This window comes from Mercenaria mercenaria, chromosome 11, assembly GCF_021730395.1.
Source record: "Mercenaria mercenaria strain notata chromosome 11, MADL_Memer_1, whole genome shotgun sequence".
Taxonomy (NCBI): Eukaryota; Metazoa; Mollusca; class Bivalvia; order Venerida; family Veneridae; genus Mercenaria; species Mercenaria mercenaria.
In genome coordinates, this window is record NC_069371.1 from 6,428,582 (window position 1) to 6,455,545 (window position 26,964).

The 26,964-nt window shown below is 37.7% G+C and overlaps 1 protein-coding gene across 1 annotated transcript in view; it reads left to right on the forward strand.

The window, feature by feature from the left end:
• Positions 1-26,964, forward strand: part of LOC128546987 (uncharacterized) — a 155,239-nt gene that overhangs the window by 99,408 nt on the left and 28,867 nt on the right. The window contains exon 7 of the mRNA XM_053518460.1: positions 12,218-12,373. Within this exon, the coding sequence (XP_053374435.1) occupies positions 12,218-12,373 (156 nt within the window). The remainder of the gene's footprint in view (positions 1-12,217; positions 12,374-26,964) is intronic.

Consider the following 26,964-nt stretch of genomic DNA (forward strand, 5'->3'; position numbering starts at 1 on the left):
TCAAAGCTATTGCTTTGAAACTTGGAATACTTGTTCACCATCATAAGCAGACCCTGTACATCAAGAAACATAACTCCATCTTGCTTTTTGCAAGATTTATTGCCCCTTTTGGACTTAGAAAATCAGTTTTCTTGGTTAAGTTTTATGTTTAGGTCAGTTTTTATCCTAAACTATCAAAGCTATTGCTTTAAAACTTGCAACACTTGTTCACCATCATAAGTTGACCCTGTACAGCAAGAAACATAACTGCGTCCTGCTTTTTGCAAGATTTATGGCCCCTTTTGGACTTAGAAAATATCAGATTTCTTGGTTAAGTTTTATGTTTAGGTCAACTTTTTCTCTTAAACTATCAAAGCTATTGCTTTGAAACTTGCAACACTTGTTCACCATCATAAGCTGACCCTGTACAGCAAGCAACATAACTCCATCCTGCTTTTTGCAATAATTATTGCCCCTTTTGGACTTAGAAAATCATTTTCTTGGTTGAGTATTATGTTTAAGTCAACTTTTCTCATAAACTATCAAAGCTATTGCTTTAAAACTTGCAACAGTTTTTCACCATCATAAGTGGACACTGTACATCAAGAAACATAACTCTATACTGCTTTTTGCAAGAATGATGGCCCTTTTTAGACTTAGAAAATCATGGGTAGGACAATATTTCTATTACACAAAAAAAATCAGATGAGCGTCAGCACCCGCAAGGCGGTGCTCTTGTTCAACTTAGCAGTTTCTTGGTTAAATTCTTATATATAAGCTTGTATCTCAGTACCCACTCATGGGAATGGATTGAAACTTCATACACTTGTCCACTGTCATGAGCTGGTAAGCAGTGTGCAGGTTACATAACCCTGTTTCCCATTTTTATGCCCCCACTTTGGGGGGGGGGGCATATAGATTTGCCCTTGTCCATCCGTCTGTCCTTCCGTCCGTCCGTCCTTCCGAGAATGTTGTGTCGCGCCTAGCTCCAAAAGTATTTGACGTAGAGTCACAAAACTTTACAGGAATGTTTGTCAGCATGTGAAGTTGTGCACCTGGGGTTTTGCGTCCGGATTCATTCAGAAGTTATGGCCCCTGACTTTGTAAAAATTGGTCATTTTAGTGTTGTGTCGCGCTTAGCTCCAAAAGTATATGACTTAGAGTCACAAAACTTTACAGGAATGTTGGTCAGCATGTGTAGTTGTGCACCTGTGGTTTCGCGTTCGGATTCATCCAGTCATGTAGGAGTTATGGCCCCTGACTTAGTAAAAAATTGGTCATTTTAATGTTGTGTCGCGCATAGCTCCAAAAGTATTTGACCTAGAGTCACCAAAGTTTACAGGAATGTTGATCAGCATGTGCAGTTGTGCACCTGGGGTTTCGCATCTGGATTCATTCAGTCTTGTAGGAGTTATAGCCCCTGACTTAGTTAAAAATTGGTCATTTTAATGTTGTGTCGTGCGTAGCTCCAAAAGTATTTGACCTAGAGTCACCAAAGTTTACAGGAATGTCTGTCAGCATGTGCAGTTGTGCACCTGGGGTTTCGGGTCAGGATTCATTTAGTCATGTAGGAGTTATGGCCCCTGACTTAGATAAATATTGGTCATTTTAATGTTGTGTTGCACGTAGCTCCAAAAGTATTTGACCTACAGTCACCAAAGTTTACAGGAATGTTGGTCAGCATGTGCAATTGTGCACCTGGGGTTTCGCGTCCAGATTCATTCAGTATTGTAGTAGTTATGGCCCCTGACCTGGGAAAAAATTGTCATTTCAATGTCATGTAGTGGGGGCATCTGTGTCCCATGGACACATTTCTAGTTACAAAATTATTCTCCTTTTTCGACTTTCGTATTCATTCAATTGACAAGGCTGTTGAATAGTTGAGTGTTGTTTTAATGACCCTTATTTCAAAATTCTTATGATACTTCAAGAATATTTCTCATTTGGCCTGAGGGTTAAACAAACTTGATTTCTACTGCAGGAAACGTAGCATCATCACAAAGTGTTTTAGCTGGACAGACAGGTGGACAGTCATCCAGTAACTCACCGTCCAGTGACCATTGGACACGGGACATATATAGAAGAGATGGACACCCCCCAGGCAGAGATCCACCAAACATTCCCAACAGGACTGATAATTCATCAGCAGTTCAGACTCCCGTCAGGTCTAATATTCGAGTCTCATCATCATCATCATTATCATCAGCAGATAACAATTCACCAGGAACTACTGGTAATCAATCAGTGCCAGACAAACTAAAGACCACCTGTGAACAGACTCCTCCTGGCTTTAAAGGCCATCCAATTAAATTCCTAATTAAACATTAATTTTGTAATGCCCCAGTATATATTGGTAGAGCCAGAAAAAGGTCTTTATTTGCAGCTGGTCTTACAGCATACTGATTCATGATCAAAATCATCAACAAAATTAAACCACTTTAATAATTAACATTAAAATAAAATATATATTTCTCAAGGGCGTCTTAGGTTAAGTGGTTATTATAATGTTGCTGACTTCGAATCAGTAGCCGCTCAGTGCTGAGGATTCAAAACATTGCTTTCGGTGTAGAATTCTTTCATGTGAGTAAGCGATCCAGCTGACTTGCCAGAGGTTGGAGGTTCTACCCAGGTGCCCACTCGTGCCTGAAATAATGCTTGTAGTGGCATCTGGGCTCTTCCTCACCAGGTTGTGTAGGAGTTAATCTTATGCTTGGGTGGATTGATCTGTTGAAAAATATTTGAGGCGTAAACTATTTCCAAACTTCAGTTTCAGTGGGATGTTTGTACATGTGTCAGACCTATATCAAAATTAAGTATGTTTGCCCTTTACCAGCGACTCAAGGTTTTAGCCCCAACTCAAAAATTTATACTGCCTTCTCAAAAAAATAGACGAAATATTTATATTCAAGTAAACATTTCCTTTTCAATCAGTTTCTATTAAATTACAGTAATTGCTGTGATACAAGTTTCAGTGGGATGTTTGTACACGTGTCAGACCTATATCAAAATTAAGTATGTTTGCCCTTTACCAACGACTCAAGGTTTTAGCCCCAACTCAAAAATTTATACTGCCTTCTCAAAAAAATAGACGAAATATTTATATTCAAGTAAACATTTCCTTTTAAATCAGTTTCTATTAAATTACAGTAATTGCTGTGATATATTTCAGGCACGGGTGGGCACCTGGGTAGAACCTCCAACCTCTGGCAACAAGTGAAACAAGTGTGTAAAACAAAAAAATATGACATTTATTACTTTTGTTTCTTTTTACGGTCATTGTTTTCAAGTCAGTCATTTTTAAGTATAAATAAAAAGTGAAAAAAGTAGTCCAACATCAGGAGCAGCACAAAAGTTATCCAAATAAATTTGTTTTACACACTTGTAAAAATATTCTGTTAGCCAATCAAATTGAAGGAAATGGTCCAGAAAAGAAACAAATATAATTATTTACCTACCAATGTACCCAATGCTGACAAGATGGGTAGACAAAGGGCAAACTCTTAATTTAATCCCCCGCCGTGGCGGAGGGGTTATAGGAATGGTCTGCATCCGTCCGTCCTTCCGTCCGTCCGTCTTTCCGTCCTTCCGTCCGTAACAAAATCGTGTCCGGTCCATATCTCCTAAACCCCTTGAAGGATTTTCATGAAACTTGGGTCAAATGATCACCTCATCAAGACGATGTGCAGAACCCATGAGTCAGCCTGGTCGGTTCAAGGTCAAGGTCACAACTCAAGGTCAAAGGTTTGAGCCTGCCATTTTGTGTCCGCTCTATATCTCCTAAACCCCTTGAAGGAATTTTATAAAACTTGGGTCAAATGATCACCTCATCAAGACGATGTGCAGAACCCATGAGTCAGCCATGCCGGCTCAAGGTCAAGGTCACAACGCAAGATCAAAGGTTTGAGCCTTCCATTTTGTGTCCGCTCTATATCTCTTAAACCCCTTGAAGGAATTTTATAAAACTTGGGTCAAGTGATCACCTCCTCAAGACGATGTGCAGAACCATGAGTCAGTCATGCCGGCTCAAGGTCAAGGTCACAACTTAGGGTCAAAGGTTTGAACCTTCCATTTTGTGCCCACTCTATATCTCCTAAACCCCTTGAAGGATTTTCATCAAACTTGGGTCAAATGATCACCTCATCAAGGCGATGTGCAGAACTTATGAGTCAGCCATGTCTGCTCAAGGTCAAGGTCACAACTGAAGGTCAAAGGTTTGAGCCTTCCATTTCGTGTCCGCTCTATATCTCCTAAACCCCTTGAAGGAATTTTATAAAACTTGGGTCAAATGATTACCTCATCAGAACGATGTGCAGAAATTATGAGTCAACCATGCCAGCTCAAGGTCACGGTCACAACTAAGGGTCGAAGGTTTGAGCCTTCCATTTCGTGTCCACTCTGTATCTCCTTAACCCTTGAAGGATTTTCATCAAACTTGGGTCAAATGATCACCTCATCAAGAACTCATGAGTCAGCCATGTCAACTCAAGGTCAAGGTCACAACTGAAGGTCAAAGGTTTCAGCTCTGTATCTCCTAAACCCCTTGAAGGATTTTCATGAAACTTTGGTCAAATGATCACCTCATCAAGATGTTGTGCAGAATTCATGAGTCAGCCATGTCAGTTCAAGGTCAAGGTCACAGCTAAAATCAAAGGTTTTACCCTTTCACTATCCATAGCAGTGGCGGGGGATTTAGCTGTCTTTCAGACTGCCTTGTTTTAATTTTGGTGTGATCACCATGAAGTGTACATTTGCTTTTTTTCAGAAGTTGTCTAAGCTTTTAATGAACTTCTGACAAAACAATATTGAGGGGTATTTATCACATTCAAAGATTGCTGCAGTTTTTTTTTTTACTTTTTACGTAGTACTCAAAACTAGAAATAGGTATGTTTACTAGAGACAGAAGTAAAATATGTACTCCTGTAAAACAAGTTTGATAATGAATACATCAGTGGTTTTCAGTGAAAAACAAAAGGACCCCAATAATGTTGTTATAACTTCTGGCCTGACTCTTTTGTTCATTTGATTCACTGTATTTATAGATGCCTTCTGTATTAAAGTAATTATTTCTGATGTAATGAGTAGCTTCCCCCTTTTCAGGAAATACACAGAACCAGTTTCCATCAGACCCTCCAGCACTAGACCCCACTTATGCAGGTAAATGTATAAACCAGAGCAAATATAGGTAATGATGTAGGTAAATGTATAAGTTATTTAACCCTTTACCCCATATAGATACAACAGTATTGGTTATTGATAACCAATAGGGTTGGATATCGTTAAGGACGAAGCAGTCCGATACCGATACCAACGAAACGATATGGTATTTTTAACGATACAGATAGCTCTGAAGTACATCACATAAGCAATGATTTGGTTAGTATTAAATACACCCATTTAAGTAGTTATACAGGAAAATTTGCTTTGATATATAAGCATTTTAAGTCTGTTAATTGGATGTTGTAATAGAACTATGAATAAGTTAAAAAAATAAAAATATCTTACAAACTAGAGTTTTCCAAAATAAAAAGAAAACTGGAGTAGATACGTAGCTCACTGTGCAATTTAAATCTAGGACTCACTGACTGTGGTAATGCTTGCTCAGCACTGACGAGAACTGTTAAATTCAACACTTATTAGCTTTCAAATTAACCCATTTAACAAGTCAGACTCATTGTCACTCATGATAAATCTTCAACCAGGTTAACTAGTAATGTATTTAAAGTGCAACATTTTTTTCAACACAATTTTCATTGAAAAATAACACTCAAAACGCTTGAAAGAACCAACAATAACATATTTCTATTAGTTCGCGAAAACCGATGACTTGTTTACGTAGGTTACAGCATAGTTTCATAACTTTTAAATCATTTTTTTTCATTTGTTTTGATAGAATATGACAACGAGCAAAAAAGTGTTGTATATTTTGCAATTAAATATGACTTACGTAGTTTAAAACATCAGGAAAAGAAGTTTTTATAATAATAGTTAGCATAGAAATTATTCGCAAGGCCAGCTCTCCATGATAATACAGGGAGGTTACTCGGAACGGTGTCACAGTAAACAATGTTGATCGCGTTATTACTGTGTTTCAAATACTATTTGCTTATTTTTTGCTTTCTTTTGCCACGGATTTGGTTATTATTTTGTTTATTTACTTTTATAGAAATATCGAAATTGGAACCAGTTCTTTATGAAACGGTATATACCGGTACTTTTCGAAGTGATTATTTGGTACGGTACTGATACTGCGGGAACCGGTATTCAACCCTAATAACCAATACAGTCTGTAGCATTATCTGTTAACACTATCCCAATACAGGTTATTGGAGAAAAATGCAAAATTTATACCTGTGTTACTCAGACCAAATTAGTCTATGAATACTTATTTTAACCGTTTAGTATCCAATATAATTTATTTTCAGAATTAAATTTTCTTTCTGATGGTATATTTTTCACACTTTTGTGATAAATAGTTTTCAAAATAGAAAGCTACAAACCTAAGACCTTAGAAAATTATTATAATTTAGCTGTTTTCAACATGTGATTAGACCTTTCTAACGTAAACGTAAATCGGAAACGGAATACTGAATTCGTAAATGTTATTTGCAAATAATGGTATAAGGGAGATACTATTGCATTACTATTGGATGAAATTGTCTCCCCTAGACCACAAATTAGCCTAAAATTTTACGAATTCAGTATTCCGTTTCGTAATTACGTTTACGTTAGAAAGGTCTAATACTGATACTACAGAAAAGAAATATTTTTACTGTTACAAATGGACAATTTTATTAATTGAAGGTAAATGAAAGTCTAGAAAGGATTATATTAATTGATTTTCAAAATTAACCCATCTAATCAGTCATTAAAATCTATGCTTGGACCAAACTTACAGAGCTTCATAGGTCGTAGATCATAAAATTAATTTATTTGTAACATAATGTTTCGATATGATTTTCAAAAAATGCTACCTGAATTTAAACTGAAAATTACCAATAAATTTTAATTATAACCACAAGTTTTTCTGAAATTGATCTTTTATTAACAGTTTAAACTTCACAAATATACTTTTGTTGGCTTCATTGCTGATATATTTTATTGGTATTTTGCATTTAAACTATCAGTGTATTAAGTGTGTTAAAACGAGTATCTATTGGGTAATGGAAAGATGTGTTAAAATGAGTATCTATGGGGTAATGGATAGATGTGTTAAAATCAGTATCTACGGGGTAAAGGGTTAAGCTGGAGAAAGTATTTAACCCATTTATGCCAGTAAATGTATAAATACCATAGATACTTGTGTAAAATGCACAGTTTATTTTACCCCCCAGACTGCCCCCCGAATTGTGGGTGCATATAATACACAGATATAGACAATTTTCATATTAAACAAGCTTTTCTACATGATTTGTAGTTTGACTGTATGAAGTATAAGGAGAGCTATCCTACATGGCGTCGGCATCCTTCTGCATCCCCACCTTGGTTAAAGTTTTTTTACACTTTCTCTTTTTTCTTTTTATCTCTGTAATTACTTGATGGATTTGATTCAAACTTAAAATAGTTATTTCTCATCATCACCCACATCATCTGACATAAGGGCCATAACTCTGGCACCAATATTTCAAGATTTATCCCCCCTTTTCACTTAGATTTTCAGGTTAAAGTTTTGATGCACAGTTCACTCTGTCTCTTATTACTGAATGGATTTGATTCAAACTTGAAATAATCATTCAACATCATCACCCACATCATATGACACAAGGTGCATAACTCTGGCACAAATATTGCATGAATTATTCCCCTCTTTTACTTAGAATTTCAGGTTAAAGTTTTGATACACTTTCACTCTATCTCTGTTATTACTGAATGGATTTGATTCCTACTTAAAATAGTTGTTCAGCATCATCACCCACATCATATGACACAAGGTGCATAATTCTGGCACCAATTTTTCATGAATTATGCCACCTTTACTTAGAATTTAAGGTTAATTTTGATGCATTTTCACTGTATCTCAGTTCTTACAAAATGCATTGATTAATACTGGAAGTAGTTGTTCCACATCATCACCCACATCATATGACACAAGGTGCATAACTCTTGCACCAATATTTTATGAATTGTGCCCCCTTTTTGCTTGGAATTATACTGCTATAGTGTTTTGATACACTTTATCTTTACCTCTCTTATTACTTAACAATTTTTACACAGACTCAAGCTATTGTGCAATATAGTTAAAGCCAGAGCCATTTATGCAGGTAAATACATAATTCATATAAGCTGGAGCCGGACTGGAGGAAAAACCCAGGTACCCACTTAGCATTATTTCATCAAGGACAGGCACTTTGGTAGAACCATAGACCTTCTGTAAGCCAGCTGGATGGCTTTCTCACGTAAAGAATTCAACATCCAGAGTGAGGCTTGAACCCACATTGGAGAGGGACAAGTGATTCAAAGTCAGCTCCTTTAACCACTCTGCTGCAGAGGCCGCTATATCCAAATGATTCCACTTGGACCCTTTTAGAGCCTGCCAGAGAAAAAAATAGTAAAAAGCTTTGAACAACTTATTCTCATGAGCCACTTTTATTAGCCCACCATCATCAGATGGTGGGCTATTCAAATCACTCTGCATCCGTGGTCCGTCGTCCTTCTGTCCGTCCGTCTGTCCTTCCGTCCGTCCTTCCGTTAACAATTTCTCGTTATCGCATCTCCTCAGAAACTACCAGGGGGATTTTGACCAAACTTTGTCAGAATGATGTATTGATACCCTAGTTTTGTCCCCCTGAAAATCAGACAGGTTCAACAATTTTTTAGTAAGTTATGGCCCTTTGTTTATTTCTATAATTTACATAGATTTATATAGGGAAAAACTTTGAAAATCTTCTTGTCCAAAACCACAGAGCCTAGGGCTTTGATATTTGGTATGAAGCATCATCTAGTGGTCCTCTACCAAGATGATTCAAATTATTTCCCTGGGGTCTAATATGGTCCCGCCCTGGGGGGTTCACATGGTTTATATAGACTTATATAGGGAAAAACTGAAAAACCTCTTGTCCAAAACCACAGGGCCTAGTATTTTGTATGTGACATCATCTAGTGGTCTTCTACTAAGATTGTTCAAATTATCCCCCTAGGGTCAAATATGGCCCCGCCCCGGGGGTCACATGGTTTACATAGACTTATATAGGGAAAAACTTTGAAAATCTTCTTGTCCAAACCACAAAGCCTATGGCTTTGATATTTGTAATGTAGCATCATCTAGTGGTTCTCTACCAAGTTTGTTAAAATTATCCCCCTAAGGTCAAAGATGGCCCCGCCCTTGGGGTCACATGGTTTATATAGACTTTTATAGGGAAAAGCTTTTAAAAACTTCTTGTCAATAACCTACAACATTCAAATTTGGACGACATGTATGGTTTTGAGTGGCGAGATGAACCTTGACATGAGCTGACCTTGATTTTGACCTAGTGACCTACTTTCACATTTCTGTAGCTACAGCCTTCAAATTTGGACCACGTGCATTGTTTTGTGCACTGAAAAGAACTTTGACCTTGATATTGACCTAGTGACCTACTTTCACATTTTTGAAGGTACAAGCTTCAAATTTGGACCACATGCATAGTTTCGTGTTCCGAAATGAAATTTGACCTTGACTTTGACCCAGTGACCTACTTTCACATTTCTCAAGCTACAGCCTTCAAATTTGGACCACATGCATAGTTTTATGTACCGAAATAAACTTTGACCATTACATTGGCCTAGTGACCTACTTTCACATTTTTGAAGGTACAGGCTTCAAATTTGGACCACATGCATAGTTCTGTATTCTGAAATAAAATTTGACCTTGATTTTGACCTAGTAACCTACTTTCACATTTCTCAAGCTACAGCCTTCAAATTTGGACCACATGCATGGTTTTGTGTACTGAAACAAAGTTTGACCTTTACATTGTCCTAGTGACCTACTTTCACATTTTTGGAGGTACAGGCTTCAAATTTGGACCACATGCGTAGTTTTGTATTCCGAAATAAAATTTGACCTTGATTTTGACCTAGTGACCTATTTTCACATTTCTCAAGCTACAGCCTTGAAATTTGGACCACTTGCATAGTTTTGTATACCGAAATGAACTTTGACCTTAAGATTGACCAAGTGACCTACTTTCACATTTCTGTAGCTACAGGCTTCAAATTTGGACCGCTTGCATAGTTTTGTGTACGGAAAAAAAGTGACTTAGTTTCAGATTTCTCAAACTACAGCCTTCAAACTTGATGCACATGCATAGTTTTGTGTACAAAGAACTTTGTCCTTAAGATTGATCTAGTGACCTACTTTCACATTTCTCAAGCTACAGCTTTTGAATTTGGACCACATGCACAGTTTTGTTTACTGAAATGAAATTTGACCTTGAGCTAGTCAATAAGTCTTGAAATTTGGGACACTCAAAAATGGCACATTGGTGGGCGCCAAGATCACTCTGTGATCTCTTGTATAGATTTTCATCAGTCTTGCTTTTTAGCTCGACTATTCGAAGAATAAGTAGAGCTATCCTACTCACCACGGTGTCAGCTTCACACCCTGGTTAAGTTTTTTGTACCAGTCCACATTTTGACAAAGTCTTTTGAGATAAAGGCTTTGAAACTTTCAACACTTGTTTACCATCACCATGTCCAGTTATAGACACAAGTACATAACTCTGTCAAGCATTTTGACTGAATTATGGCCCCTATTGACTTAGAAATCTTGGTTAAGTTTTTCGTACCAGTTTATATTTTGACAAAGTCTTTTGAGATGAAGCTTTGAAACTTTCAACATCACCATGTCCAGTTGTAGGCAAGAGTACATAACTCCAACAAGCATTTTGGTTGAATTTTTGTCCCTTTTTGACTTAGAAGTCTTGGTTAAGTTTTTCGTACCAGTCTACATTTTGACAGTCTTTTGAGATAAAGCTTTGAAACTTTCATCACTCTACCATCACCATGTGCAGTTGTAGGCAAGAGTACATAACACCATCAAGCTTTTTGGCTGAATTATGGCCCCTTCTGACTTAGAAATCTTGGTTAAGTTTTTTGTACCAGTTTATATTTTGTGTAAAGTGTTAGACATATGGCTTTGAAATTTTTGTATCTTGGTCAGTATTATAGTCTTTATCAATAGGCAAGAGTACATAACTCTGTCATCTTTTTTGGCTGAATTATGGCCCTTTTTGAACTTGGAAATTGGTTCTGTTTTTGTATATGTCCATGTTTTGTCAAGACTGCTTGTTTATCATTATGATTTCCATCTGTAGGCAAGAGTACATAACTCTGACAACTATTTTGGCTGAATTATTGCCCTTTTTTGGACTTTGAAATTTTTGTCAAAACTATTTGAACTGTGGCTTTGAAACTTTTAACACTAGTATATCAACATGATTTCCATCTGTAGGCAAGTGTACATAACTCTGTCAACTATTTTGACTGAATATTATGACCCTTTTTGGACTTGGAAATTAGTTAAATTTTTCATACAAGACAATATTTTGCCTAACATACAACTCTCAGACCCTTATGTCAAAGGTCAAGGTCATTATTGGATGTTAAAATGTACCGGGGGTCTGTTTTGTGCCTGCTCAGTAATTCTTCCATTCATCAAGGGATTTTAATAGTATTTGGCACAAATGCTCCCCATAATGAGGTAATGTGTTTCACTAGTTTTAACATAGGATCTTCAGTTCAACATATTTTCAATTCCAAATAAAAACAGTTAAAAGTCTACAAAGAACATTATCACCAATAGAGAATGGCTGTTGCAACTTGAAAGGATTTTTCACAGGAAGCTTTCTTAGATGGTCTCCACGCAAAATTGTATGGGAATTAGATTTGGTGCATGTAAATAAGTGCATCCATTTGATCCCTTAGACATTCTAATGCCAAGCTAACAAAGGAGATCTACAGTCAAATATTTGAAATTTAAATTGACATTTAAATTTCATTGATCCTAAAGATTGCTGCTATTATTCAGATTTAAAGGTTTGCACTTTATGTTAACATATGAATAAAAAGCCCTTATATTTTAACCTATTAAAGAGTAAAAACCCTTGCATATTCTTTTTTGCTGTCCCAAGCAGTTGTCTATTTCAAGTTTGATCACTTTTCATGTGTAAATTGACTGTAAAAGAGTTAATCAACCTATGTGTAATTTGGCTGTAAATGTTTGAAAATATTTAAGATGATATTTCACATTCTCTGACTGCAGGTGCTTGCATATCATCTTTGAAGACCAAAGTATTTAACTCATTGGGGAAGGAGTTACAAAAGGAGAACATTCATGATGAGGATGATGGTCCATGGTGGAATTATATCTTAAACAATGAAGAACTTGATGTCAGTAGGGATGAACAAATAGAAATTGGTAGGCATTTACCACTTGTTTGAAATTCTACCGCAGACAAACTGTTTTTTTTTTTCAAATTTGAAATTATTCAAATAGTAGAGCTATTTTTGTCACCCTTTTGTTGGTGTCCTCATTACACAAGTTTTTCATGCACTTACTCTTGAACTGCTTGGCCTAATGCTTTCAAGCTTCACCCATATATTAAGTATCATGAGATGATCTTACAGGATAAGTAACATAACTCAAGCTTTTGTTTGTTAAAATTATGTCCTTTTTAGCTCAACTATTCGAAGAATAAGTAGAGCTATCCTACTCACCACGACTTCTGCGTCACACCCTGGTTAAGTTTTTCGTACCAGTCCACATTTTGACAAAGTCTTTTGAGATAAAGCTTTGAAACTTTCAACACTTGTTTACCATCTTCATGTCCAGTTATAGGCAAGAGTACATAACTCTGTCAAGCATTTTGAATGAATTATGGCCCCTTTTGACTTAGAAATCTTGGTTAAGTTTTTCGTACCAGTTTATATTTTGTGTAAAGTGTTAGACATATGGCTTTGAAACTTTTATAACTTGTTCAGTATAACAGTCTCTATCAATAGGCAAGAGTACATAACTCTGTCATCTTTTTTGGCTGAATTATGGCCCATTTTGAACTTGGAAATTGGTTCTGTTTTGTATATGTCCGTGTTTTGTCAAGACTATTTGACATATGGCTTTTAAACTTTAAACACTTGTTTATCATTATGATTTCCATCTGTAGGCAAGAGTACATAACTCTGACAACTATTTTGGCTGAATTATGGCCCTTTTTGGACTTTGAAATTTGTTCAGTTTTTCTTACAAGTCAGCGTTTTGTCAAAACTATTTGAACTGTGGCTTTGAAACTTTTAACACTAGTTTATCAACATGATTTCCATCTGTAGGCAAGAGTACATAACTCTTGTCAACTATTTTGACTGAGTTATAGTCCTTTTTGGACTTGGAAATTAGTTAAATTTTTCATACAAGTCCATATTTTGCCTAACATATAACTTAACAATTTTGCCATCATGGTCACACATTGCCGTTTAGTGCAATACTAATCGAAATCCACAAATACAGGAACATTTTTTGTTTAATCCATTTTTTTCTTTTGTCTGAAAATCATTGGAAATATTCTTCATTCAATTCTTCGAATAGTCGAGCGCGCTGTCATCCGACAGCTCTTGTTACCTCACCGGAGCACAAAGTGCTCGGGGTGAGCTATTGTGATCGCTCACCGTCTGGCATCCGTCCGTCGTCCGTCCACACTTTCATTTAAACAACATCTCCTCCTAAACCACCAGGCCAATTTTGATGAAACTTCACAGGGATGTTCCTTGGATGGTCCTCTTCAAAAATTATTCAAAGAATTGAATTCCATACAGAACTCTGGTTGACATGGCAACCGAAAGGAAAAACTTAAAAAATCTTCTTGTCCAAAACCACCGGTCCTAGGGCTTCGATATTTGGTATGTAGCATCATCTAGTGGTCCTCTACCAAGACTGTTTAAATTATCCCCCTAGGGTCAAATATTGCCCCGCCCTGGGGGTCACATGGTCACATATAGAGAAAACTTTGAAAATCTTCTTGTCCAAATCAACAACAGCCTAGGGCTTTGATATTTGGTATGTAGCATCATCTAGTGGTCCTGTACCAAGTTTGTTCAAATTATCCTCCTAGGGAAAAACCTTTAAAAAATTCTTGTCTTAAACTATAAGGCTCAGAGCTTAGATATTTGTACCCCCCAACAACAAAGTTGTAAGCGGGGGTATACTGGTTTCAGGTTGTCTGTCTGTCTGTCTGTCTGTCTGTCTGTCCGTAGACGCAATCTTGTGCGCACCATCTCTCCTTATCCCCTTGACAGAATTTAATGAAACTTCACACAAGTGATCAGTACCAACAGTAGTTGTGCATGGGGCATGTTAGGTTCTTTTAGAAAAAAAATTTGCAGAGTTATGGGACTTTGTTTTTTTGTTACTATACTATATACATAGACACAATCTTGTGCGCACCATCTCTCCTCATCCCCTTGACACAATTTAATGAAACTTCACACAAGTGATCAGTACCAACAGTAGTTGTGCATGGGGCATGTTAGGTTCTTTTAGAAAAAAAATTTGCAGAGTTATGGGACTTTGTTTTTTTGTTACTATACTATATACATAGACACAATCTTGTGCGCACCATCTCTCCTCATCCCTTTGACACAATTTAATGAAACTTCATACAAGTGATCAGTAGCAACAGAAATTGTGCATGGGGCATGTTAGGTTCTTTCAGCGACAAAAATTGCAGAGTTATGGGACTTTGTTTCTTGTTAACATACTATGTACATACAAGTGATCAGTACCAACCCTAGTTGTGCATGGTGCATGTTACATTCTTTTAGATAAATATTCTGCATAGTTATGGGACTTTGTTTTTTGTTACTATACTGTATACATACAGTCTATATACATACAGTCCACATAATTATGCAATCTTGTGTGCGTCAAATTGCAATGTACTGTGTCAGTGCATGCGGGGGGTACATTCATCACCTTTAGTGATAGCTCTAGTTAGTATTTGGCATACTTTAGTGGTTCTCAAACAAGATTGTTCAAATCATGACCCTGGGGTCAAAATGTGCCACGCCCAGGTGGTCCCTTGTTTTACATTGACTTATAAAGGAAAAATATTTAAAAATCTTCTTGTCCAGAACCATTAGGCCTAGACCTTAGATATTTAGTATTTTCTAGAGGTCAGCTATCAAGTTTGTTCAAATCATGACCCAGGGGACTACTGACCTACTGACCTGCTGACCTTCTTTATCGTTTTTGAAGTTACCATCATGGCCCTCTTGTTAGTGATGGTCCGTCGCCGTCCGTTCACAATTTCTTGAGAACACGATAGATACCACATTTTGCAACCGATTTTAATCAAACTTGCACACAACTTGTATTGGCATGATATCTCGGTTCCTTTCGAAGACTTCATTTATGGTTGTATTTGATACAAACTTGCAAGATATCTTTAACAACAATAGATCATGCATACCATGATATATCCGTCAGATCCAATCATGGGTTCCGGAGTTACGGCCCCTAATTGACCCCTGAAGAGCCAAAATTTGTTAATTTTTACCTTGTGAACACGATAGAAGTGACATTTTACATTTGATTTTAACCACACTTACGCACAACTTAAGTGACAATAAGATCACGGTTCCTTTCGAAAACTGGGTAGATTCCATCATGGGTCCTAAAGTTACTTTACCTGAAAGGGGCAAACTTTTCTATTTTGGCCCTTTCAGCCATATAGAGGTTTCATTTATGCTTTGATTTTATACAAAATGTTTTTCTTGATGATCTCTAGGTCAAGTTCGCAACTGGGTTATATGGGGTCAAAAACTAGGTCACCAGGTGAAATCAAAGGAAAAGCTTGTTAACACCCTGGAGGCCACATGTATGACTCTATCTTCATGAAACTTAGTCAGAATATTTATCGTGATGATTCCTATGCCAAGTTTAAAACTGGGTCATTTGGGGTCAAAAACTAGGTCACCTGGTCAAATCAAAGGAAAAGCTTGTTAACACTCTTGAGGCCACATTTATGACCCTATCTTCATGAAACTTGGTAAGAATGTTTATCTTGATGATTCATAGGCAAAGTTCAAAACTGTGGGGTCAAAAACTAGGTCAGCACTCAAATCAAAAGAAAATCTTGTAAACACTCTTGATGCCATATTTATGACCCTATTTTCATGACACTTGGTCAGAATGTTTATCTTGATGATTCCTAGGCCAAGTTTGAAACTGGGTCATGTGGGGTCAAAAACTAGGTCACCCACTCAAATCAAAGTAAAAGCTTGTTATCTCTCTAGAGGCCATGGTTTTGACCCTATCTTCAAGAAACTTGATCAGAATGTTTATCTTGATGATTCCAAGGCCAAGTTTAACAGGTGAACGATACAGGGTCATCATGACCCTCTTGTTAAGATTTAGATTTAAGGTTTAAGTTTTGCATGTAAGCAAGTTTCTCAAAAAATACTAAACAGAATGCTTTAGAATTTCATACATATCTTTGGCATCATGAGTAGACTTCATGCGACAGGTTACATAATTCTAGCTTTCATTTTGGCCAAAAAATGCCCTTTTTAACATAGAAATTTTGTGACAGTTTTGCATGTAAACGTGTTTCTCAGGCATTACTTGACCAAATATTTTAAGATTCTCCACGTATCTTTGTCATCATGGGATGAGCTTCATAACTCTGGCTTACATTTTAGCAAGATTATGCCCTGTTTTCAAATAAAAATATTTTGCAACACGCTTTTGTATGCAAGCTAGTATTAGGCAGCAGAGCTTCAAATAGTCGAGTGTACTAGTGTACTATCATAAGGCAGCTCTTGATTCTCTGGTAAACTACCCTTTCCATCTTTCTGTGACGAAATTGGTCTACTCTGTATATTTTTGCCTCTAAAAATAACTTGGTACGAATGTGTCACTGTAATGAGATGACATGCTGAAAAAAAACTTTCATTCATGTTGGTTCAGGATTTTTGCTGTGAGATGGAAAGGCAGTTATTATTTTGTGTCTACAATGTATCATATAACACTTTTTAAGGACTTAAAATAACTTTTCACAAATGTTTGCCATAATTAGATGAAATGCAGAATGCAGCTTTCTCTCATGGTTAAAGGCCACCAGTTATTTTCTTGTAACTTCCATTATTATAACAAAGTCAAAAAAATATATATTTATATAATTATATATAACTTCAACTTTTTTACTGAATGCTTTTAAAATCTTGATAAGTCTTCAGCGTTATGAAATGACTCTGAGCCAGGTCCCATATCTTCAACTTTAGTTTGCAAAATTGGGCTCATAATTCAAATTTAAAAAATGGTAAAGCTATTATGTTGAAGGGTTTCAAATAGTCAGGAGCATAGCTCTTGTTGAATTGCAAGTTTCTGACCTCATGTCAATTCAGGTTCACTGTTGTACAGTGATATCAAAGCTGAAATAGGCAAAGTTTGTTATCTACTCTGTCTTTTTATACCTTGAAGGATTTTCAAAAACAGCAAGTTTCAGTCAGGACTGGCAAAATCTCAGAAAATTTTACTTGTCCATGGACAAGTAACTTAGAAAATTTACTTGTCCGTACTGATACCGTATTTTGGGGCATATAGGTCGCACTTTTTATACCCCCTTTGAAGAAGGAGGGGTATATTGTTTTGCAGATATCTGTCAGTCAGTCGGTATGTAGACCAATCCGTTTCCGGATGATAACTCAAGAACACTTGGGCTTAGGATCAGGAAAGTTGATAGGATGGTTGGTCATGACCAGCAGATGACCCTTATTGATTTTGAGATCAGTAGGTCAAAAGTCAAGGTCACAGTGACCCAGAACAGTTAAATGGTTTGCAGATGATAACTCAAGAACGCTTGGGCCTAGGATCATGAAAGTTGATAGGATGGTTGATCATAACCAGTAGATGACCCCTATTGATTTTGAGGTCAGTAGGTCAAAGATCAAGGTCACAGTGACCCAGAACAGTTAAACAGTTTCCGGATGATAACTCAAGAACGCTTGGGCCTAGGATCATGAAAGTTGATAGGGAGGTTGGTCATGACCAGCAGATGACCCCTATTGATTTTGAGGTCAGTAGGTCAAAGGTCAAGGTCACAGTGACCTGCAACAGTTAAAATGTGTCCAGATGATAACTTGAGAACGCTTGGGCCTAAAACTTAATAGGGAGGTTGACCATGACCAGCAGATGACCCCTATTGATTTTGAGGTCAGTAGGTCAAAGGTCAAGGTCACAGTGACCTGCAACAGTTAAAATGTGTCCAGAGGATAACTTGAGAATGCTTGGGCCTAGGATCATGAAACTTAATAGGGAGGTTTTTCATGACCAGCAGATGACCCCTATTGATTCTGAGGTCAATAGGTCAAAGGTCAAGGTCACTTTGACCAAGAACAGTAGAACTTTTGTGCACAGTGACCAAATAAATTCTGTTTCTTATGTAATTACTGAAAATACATGGGGGGTGGGGGGGGGGGGGGGGGGAGCATTTCTTGTTCTACAAGCTCTTGTTTTACTCATTTTGCTGCCTGAAAAAGTTCCTGCGACTTACAGGGATCATCCTGCAAGGCGATTTGAGCTATATCGTCACTTTAAAGTCGGCCACTTCGCCTAATTATCGCGTCCGGGCGAAATCCAAATCGCCGGGTTTTTCAGTGAGTTATTATCTGTTTACTTAAAGTTGTAAAACTTGATGCATATTCTAGATTAAATTATCAATAAATCCATAGTCAACCCCGCCTACTCGCCTGTCAAACTTCAGCCAATCATAGCGTTAATATCTAACAGTGTCAATCAATAATATTGTAAGCCGCCGCCATTTTGAAAATTTTCAATCGGCGTGTAAAAAGTCGATAAACTTAACGAGAGCATGATTTTATGCAACAATTGTACCGTATTTTGGTGTGTATAGGTCGCGGTAATGTATAGTACGCACCTAATTTTTGCTCTGGAAATTGTCAGAAAAATGAAGTTCTAGCGTATAAGTCGCTGTTAAATTTCGGATTTTTTCCCAGCAATATTACCGGCAAAGTTATGGCGGCGGCCATGTTGATGCCACGGACTGAATTACTAAAAGAACCTGATTGGTGGAAAATCGCACAGCGTTATTTTCGACCCCAACTGTTTCGTACCAAGAGTAGTATCGGTAATCGACATAAATCTGAAAAAAAATATGTTTCATTTATCTTTATTTTTTTTTATAAACATTTTATTGTTAGACAATATCTGACAAACTTCTTTCGTAATATTTGTGTGGCCCTTAAAAGGGCCTGTGCTTGCAATAGAGCATGCACTAAAGTCTCAGCACTCTCTTATGTCGGATTCGTCAAACCCCTCGAACTCGTCGTCATCGTCGGATTCATCGAAGAGGAGGCGGAATTCTTCCTCGGTGATGTTCTCGCTCTCTGCGTCGTAATAGGCGGCGCTAATGTCGTCATCGTCGTCTTGATCTTCGTCGGTGGGGGCAGCAGTCTTCTGGAGTACGTTTTCTTCCCATACTGCGTCGTCTTCCGTACCATCCATGGCGTTGGAGATACAACATTTTATGAAAGCCTTGATGATTATCGCTGGGTCGATTTCTTGCCACGCATCCACGATCCACTGGCATATCTTCTCTAGCTCGGGTTTTCTCATTCTACCAGACGCAGTATAGGTATGCTGGTCACTGGCAAACCATGAGTTCCAGCGGCGTTGCAGGAGAGTTTTCATAGGTCTGTTGATGCTGACGTCGAGTGGCTGTAACACGCAGGTCATGCCCCCAGGAATGATGGCTAGTGTAGTTCGATGGTCTTCTCGTAACAGTCTTGATATGCTCTGACTTATGACACCGGAATGCGTTGAGGACCAGCAGGCTCTTCTTTGAATAACTACCCGGACGCTTGCCCCAAACGGTCTTTACCCAGTCTGCCGTCAGTTTGTCATTCATCCAGCCCTTTTCTTGCACTTGGACAATGACACCTTTCGGCCAGTTGACGTTCTTCGGCATGGTCTTCCTTTTGAATATGACGTACGGCGGTAGCTTCCCTCCGTCGGCGGTGCACCCTAACATCACCGTGAAGCGGTTCTTCTCGTTGCCGGTGGTCTTGATATCAACGGATTTCGCCCCCTTCGTGTGTACTGTCGTATGGTACGGTAAATCAAACGTTACTGGTGTTTGGTTGGCATTACCAATCTGGCCCAGGTCGAAGTCGTGCATCTTGCGTTGTTTTATGACGTAGCGCTGGAATTCAAGCAGTTTCTCGTCCATATCCTTGGGGAGCTTCTGTGCTATATGCGTTCGGCGGCGGATGGACAGGTTGTTGCGACGAAGAAAGGAGTATCCCCACTCCACAGAGCCCTTGAACGTAGTGTCACCTTGATCCCTGGCGATGAGCCGAGCTTTCAGACGGATCTCAACGGTTGAAACGCCTATGCCTTGCATTCTTCTGTCGGTGACCCATTGCAGAACGGCGCTCTCGATCTCGGGAAATTTCGGACTAGATCCCCTGTTGGCCATCTTTGTCTTTGGCATTGCTTGTAGACGCTCCTTCTGTTTTCGCCAGTCGCGCACAGACTTCTCGTTGACGTCGAATTCCCGGCCAGCGGCTCTGTTTCCATGTGCTTCAGCATATGCGATGACCCAAAGTTTTTTTTTCGCAGTAAAGGCATTTCTGATGCGGCCCATGGTAGCAACGTGTGACAATCTGAGAGGTAGTTTGACAATCTGAGAGGTATTACAAATGTTTGACAATCTGAGAGGTAGTGTGACAATATGAGACAATATGAGAAGTATTTTGACAATCTGACAAGCAGTTTGACAATAGTGAGAGGTATGACATAAAATGCTTAATACGATCTTTAAATACCTATCTCTTTCACACGTACTCAAACTTCTCAAACTTCTCATACATCTCAAATCAAAGAAAGACGGCTTTTTGACACTTATTGGCGGCAGTCGATTGTGTTACATTCTGTAATTATGCAAGTTAAAGTGTGAACTGTTTGCACAGCAATGATAACACCTTGCGACACTAAGAAATTTTCCGCATTCCTTTAATTTCTGAGTAAAAAAAAAAAAATATGTTTTTAGGTTCTTTTATGTAAAATAAAAAGCTCAAATTTTATCTTTCAAGTTTTTATTAAGTTTAGATTTATTATAAACAATGTTTATAATGATGTACGGATCTGTCCGGATTTTATCCAACCCCGTAAACTGTCATGGCGTCCAGTAAAACGAAAGTAGAAACAACCGTAATTCAAATTGCAAGTACGGCATTGAATTATAGTTATTCGTAATTTTAATGGTCTGAATTGAATATTTACGATATATTTTATTGAAAATAACTGATATTCATTGACAAGCCGCCAAAATCTTTATCTGTTTAGCCACTTTGTTCTTTCGTGACAGATGCACCTAATTTTACGAGTGCTACGGCCGGAAAATTTGCCCGAAAAAAAAATCTGCTGGCAATGTTCTGTCGTATAAGTCGCAGGAACTTTTTCAGGCAGCAGAATGGGTAGAAAAAGTGCGACCTATACACACCAAAATACGGTATATTATTCTTTCATTTTATTAAAGATTACTTCAAAAATTATTTCAATTACCATAATTACGGTCAATTTCTGTAAATGAACGGCTCGGGTACTGTGGATAAAAAATGATTTCGTGGACGTCAGAACTGCCGTACAAAATATTGTAAAAAGATCGCTATTATCTACGAGTCTGATATTATATATATTTTCGAAAAAATAAATAAATAAATAAATTAAATGTATAAATCTGAACAAGTTGGTGCAAAAATCGGGCATTATAAAAGTACGAGAATCGAAACATTAATGAAATTTTCACGCAGTTTTGATCGTGCACCTGTTAAATTTACGAGTTTCGGACATGTAAATTTCGGATAAAAATTTAAAGGTGACTTTTTCATAGCTAAGTTTATACTTTATTTAGAAATTCATGAAAATGATAATGCAAGAATTAATTTCCTTAAATAATTACTGTTTATAAGTTACAGGCTGAGCCTAGACCCACAGAAAGTGGATATATATAGGCAAGAAACTGAATGCTATGCCGATTCTTCTCCTTAAATTTCTCAACTTCTCCCTAAATTCTGTGGAGGGAGAAGTCACTTCTCCCTAAAATTTTGACCTAGGATGATCCCTGGACTTCAATACGACAGAACATTGCCAGCAGATTTTTTTTCGGGTCAATTTTCCAGCTGTGGCACTCGCAAAATTAGGTGCATCTGTAAGTTACCAACAAACAAAATGGTAAAAAATACCAATTTCGGCGGCATTTCAAGGAGTAGCGATTATTTTCAATAAAGTATATCGTAAATATCCCATACAGGCCATTAAAATTACGAATTACTACAATTGATAGCCGTACTTGCAGTTTGAATTATGTTTGTATCTACTTTCGTTTTACTGGACGCCATTGACAGGTACCTTTACATGTACACCGGGTTGGATAAAATCCGGACAGATCCGTCCTCCATTCCAAACTTTGTTTATAATAATTCGAAGCGTAATAAAAACTTAAAGATAAAATTTGTACTTTTAGTTTTACATAAAAATATCCCCCCAAAACAGATATTTTGTTATTTTTTTTGCACTCAGAATCGAAAGAACGTGGTTAATTACTTAATGCGGTAAGGTGTTTAACTTAATATTTGCTGTGCAAACAATTAATTTAATTCACACTTTAACTTGCATAATTACAGGCTGTAAACACTGGCCGACTGCAGGGGCACACAATTGTTTCGAAAGAAGTTTGCCTGATATTGTCTAAAAGTTTTTTAAAGTATAATAAAAATGAATTAAACACATATTTTTTTCAGACTAAAGTCGGTTACCGATACTACCATTGGTAGGAAACGGTTTGAGGTAAAAACTAACGCTGTATGCTTTCCACCAATCAGATTCTGTTAATAATTCAGTTTGCAGCATCAACATGGCTTCCGCCATAATTGCCGGTAAAATTTAATATTGCTGGGAAAAATCCGAAATTTAACAGCGACTTATACGCTGGAACTTAAATTTTCTGGCCAGTTCCAGAGCAGAAATTAGGTGCGTACTATAAATTACCGTGACCAATACACACCAAAATACAGTAGTTTACTTGTCCGTACATTTTGTACAAACTTTTATATTTGGTATTTGTATAATAAAATTAAACAATGTACTAATTTTCTACTTACTTGAATCAAGACAGCCAGCAGCTTATGCCATAAAAAAATTCATACAGCTTTAAAGTTTAAAAAGATAATCACTGCTGTGTGCAAAGTTTCAAACACTATACATAGTCAGTAATAGAGTTATGGTAGTGTCTCAATCAGTCAGTGATTAAAAAAATGGCTGATTTTAATTTAATTAATTTTCTTATTAATTTCATTTCTGATGCAAGGACTATTGTTTAAGTTTAGTTGAGTTTCAATAAAGCTATTTTCAAAACATCCAACTGACAATAGTATTTTGAGCTATATGAATTTATGTTAAAGGGTTTATTTATTATACCTCCACCAAACATGGGGGTGGGGGGGGCGGCTATATAGGAGTCAGTTTTGTCCCGTCCCGTCCCGTCGCGTTTCACTATATCTCAATTATTACTAAATAGATTTGATTCAAACTTAAAATAGATGTTCCACCTTATCACCCACATCATGTGACACAAGGTGCATAACTCTGACACCAATTTTTCATGAATTATGCCCCCTTTTTATTTAGAATTTACGGTTAATTTTGATGCATTTTCACTATATCATTCTGATTGTCTTAGAGCCAAAGGGAAGTAACCTTTTTTTAAACTTTTGTACTGAGTTACTTCCCCTAGTCTATTTTTAGAAATTCTATTTTTAGATTTTGGGTACTTTTTTATTAGCTCACCAGAGCCAAAGCCTCAGGGTGAGCTATTCTGATCACTCGGCGTCCGGCGTCTTTAAACGACATCTCCTCATAAACCGCTAGGCCAATTTCATCCAAACTTCACAGGAATACTCCTTGGGTGAAGCTCTACAAAAATTGTTCAAAGAATTGAATTCCATGCAGAACTGTGGTTGCCATGGCAACCGAAAGGGAAAACTTTAAAAATCTTCTTCTCAAAAACCAGAAGTCCTAGAACTAAGATATTTGGTGTGAAGCATTGCCTAGTGGACCTCTACCAATTTTGTTCAAATCATGACCCCGGGGTCAAAATTGACCCCGCCCCAGGAGTCACTTGATTTTACATAGGAAAATCTTAAAAAATCCTCTTTTCAAAAACCAGAAGCCCTAGAGCTTAGATATTTGACATGTAGCATTGCCTAGTGGACCTCTACAAAAACTGTTCAGATCATGACCCCGCCCCAGGGGTCACGTGATTTTACATAGGAAAATCTTAAAAAAATTTCTTAAAATAAACCAGAAGGCCTAGAGCTTAGATATTTCACCTGTAGCATTGCCTAGTGGACCTCTACAAAATTTGTTCAAATCATGACCCCAGGGTCAAAATTGACCCTGCCCCAGAGGTCACTTGATTTTACATAGGAAAATCTTCAAAAAATTTCTAAAAATAAACCAGAAACCCTAGAGCTTAGATATTTGACATGTAGCATTGCCTAGTGGACCTCTACAAAATTTGTTCAAATCATGACCCCCGGGATCATGATCCAATCTTAATGAAAATTGGTCAGAATATTTGTTTCCATGAAATCACTATGTCAAACATGTTTACACTGTTATGGTGTGTTTCTCAGGTGAGCATCCTAGGGCCATCTTGGCCCTCTTGTTTTAATGTTGATCTGTCTGTTTGTTGGTAGACCATTTGGTTTTCAGTCAATAACTGGAGACTGCTTTGGCTTAACTCAATGGGATGATTGCCTGTGGGTAGAAGTTGACCCCCTATTGTTTTCGGGGTCAAAAGGAAAAGATCAATGTGACATTGATGAGACTGTAAATGGTTTGAAGAATGTTACAGAATATCCCTGTTGTTTTTGGGTCAGTAGGTTGATGGTCAATGTCAAAGAGACCCTACAACTGAAAACAGTTTCGAGTCAAGAACTAAAGAACACATCTGCCTTCATCTGGTGATTGTCATTGATCAGCAAATGACTGTCATGTGGATCTAAAGTAGGCCATTGATGTAAAGTTTAATAAAGTTTCTTCATGTTGTATTTACATATGTTTGATAAAGTGTTTTCTGATATAGATTAGGTCAGTGTTCTAATTTGAGAGGTTTTTGCCATGATTATATACGATATATTGTTTTGCTTATGTGGGTTAGAAGATCTGTTACTCTATCAGTAAGCTATTTAGTTTCCACTAACTAGAGTATGCTTTGGCTGCAGCAGTAAAATTGCATCTGATGATTGCCTTTGGTCAATAATGAAGTGATTAAGTACATCAAAAGTGTCACAATGCTGTCTGACTGACTGAAGAATCTGGTTTCTGATCAACAACTGGAGAAGGGGCATTTAAGTTGAAAATTTTGACAAATCTTCATGAGGGTTATTTGTGTGTTACTTAAACAGCTCTTATTAGCTCACCTGAGCAATGCTCATGTCAAACTATTGTGATCACGCTGTGTCCGTTGTGCGTGCGTGCGTGCGTGCGTCCGTCCATCCGTTGTCAACAATTGTTTAAAAGACCTCTCCTCCAAAAACCACTGAATGGATTTTGATAAAACTTGGCATGGATGTTCCTTGGATGGTCCTCTCCCAAAGTTTTCCGAACGGTTCTGCTCCAGAACTTTATCCCTTTGGTTTACTAGTACTGCCTTCAAACTTCATAGGATGATCACTTTTGATAAACAGATGAATTCTATTGTTTTGTGGCCACTAGGTTAAGGTCAAGGTCATAGTGACCTTGGGACTAAAAATGTGACAGGCCATCATTTGGGGCATACATGTTTGAGATATGTGTCACAACTTTTATGCCTTTTTATGCCCCCACTTTTGGGGGGGCATATAGATTTGCCCTTGTCCGTCCTTCCGTCCGTCTGTCCGTCCGTCCGTCCGTCCTTCCGAGAATGTTGTGTCGTGCCTAGCTCCAAAAGTATTTGACGTAGAGTCACAAAACTTTACAGGAATGTTGGTCAGCATGTGTAGTTGCGCACCTGAGGTTTTGCCTCCGGATTCATTCAGTCATGTAGAAGTTATGGCCCCTGACTTTGTAAAAATTGGTCATTTTAGTGTTGTGTCGCGCCTAGCTCCAAAAGTATATGACTTAGAGTCACAAAACTTTACAGGAATGTTGGTCAGCATGTGTAGTTGTGCACCTGGGGTTTCGCGTCCGGATTCATTCAGTCGTGTAGGAGTTATGGCCCCTGACTTAGTAAAAAATTGGTCATTTTAATGTTGTGTCGTACATAGCTCCAAAAGTATTTGACCTATAGTCACCAAAGTTTACAGGAATGTTGGTCAGCATGTGCAGTTGTGCACCTGGGGTTTCGCGTCTGGATTCATTCAGTCTTGTAGGAGTTATAGCCCCTGACTTAGTTAAACTCATGGTAGCTCCAAAAGTATTTGACCTAGAGTCGCCAAAGTTTACAGGAATGTTGGTCAGCATGTGCAGTTGTGCACCTGGGGTTTCGTGTCCAGATTCATTCAGTTGTGTAGGAGTTATGGCCCCTGACTTAGTTAAAAATTGGTCATTTTAATGTTGTGTTGTGCGTAGCTCCAAAAGTATTTGACCTAGAGTCACCAAAGGTTACAGGAATGTTGGTCAGCATGTGCAGTTGTGCACCTGGGGTTTTGCGTCCGGATTCATTCAGTATTGTAGGGAGTTATGGCTCCTGACCTGGGAAAAAATTGTCATTTTAATGTCATGTAGTGGGGGCATCTGTGTCCCATGGACACATTTCTAGTTCTAAGCATTTTTTATAGGGGCCACCAGAGCTAAAAATAGAAAAATCTTCAAACTACATCTCCTCCTAAACTGATGGTCTGATTTAAAATAATTACACACAAAATGGTCCTTAGGCCACCCTCTACCAAGATTGTTCAAATTATACTTATTTGTCAAAAAACAAGGCAGCCAGGGGCCGTGGTCACTTTTCT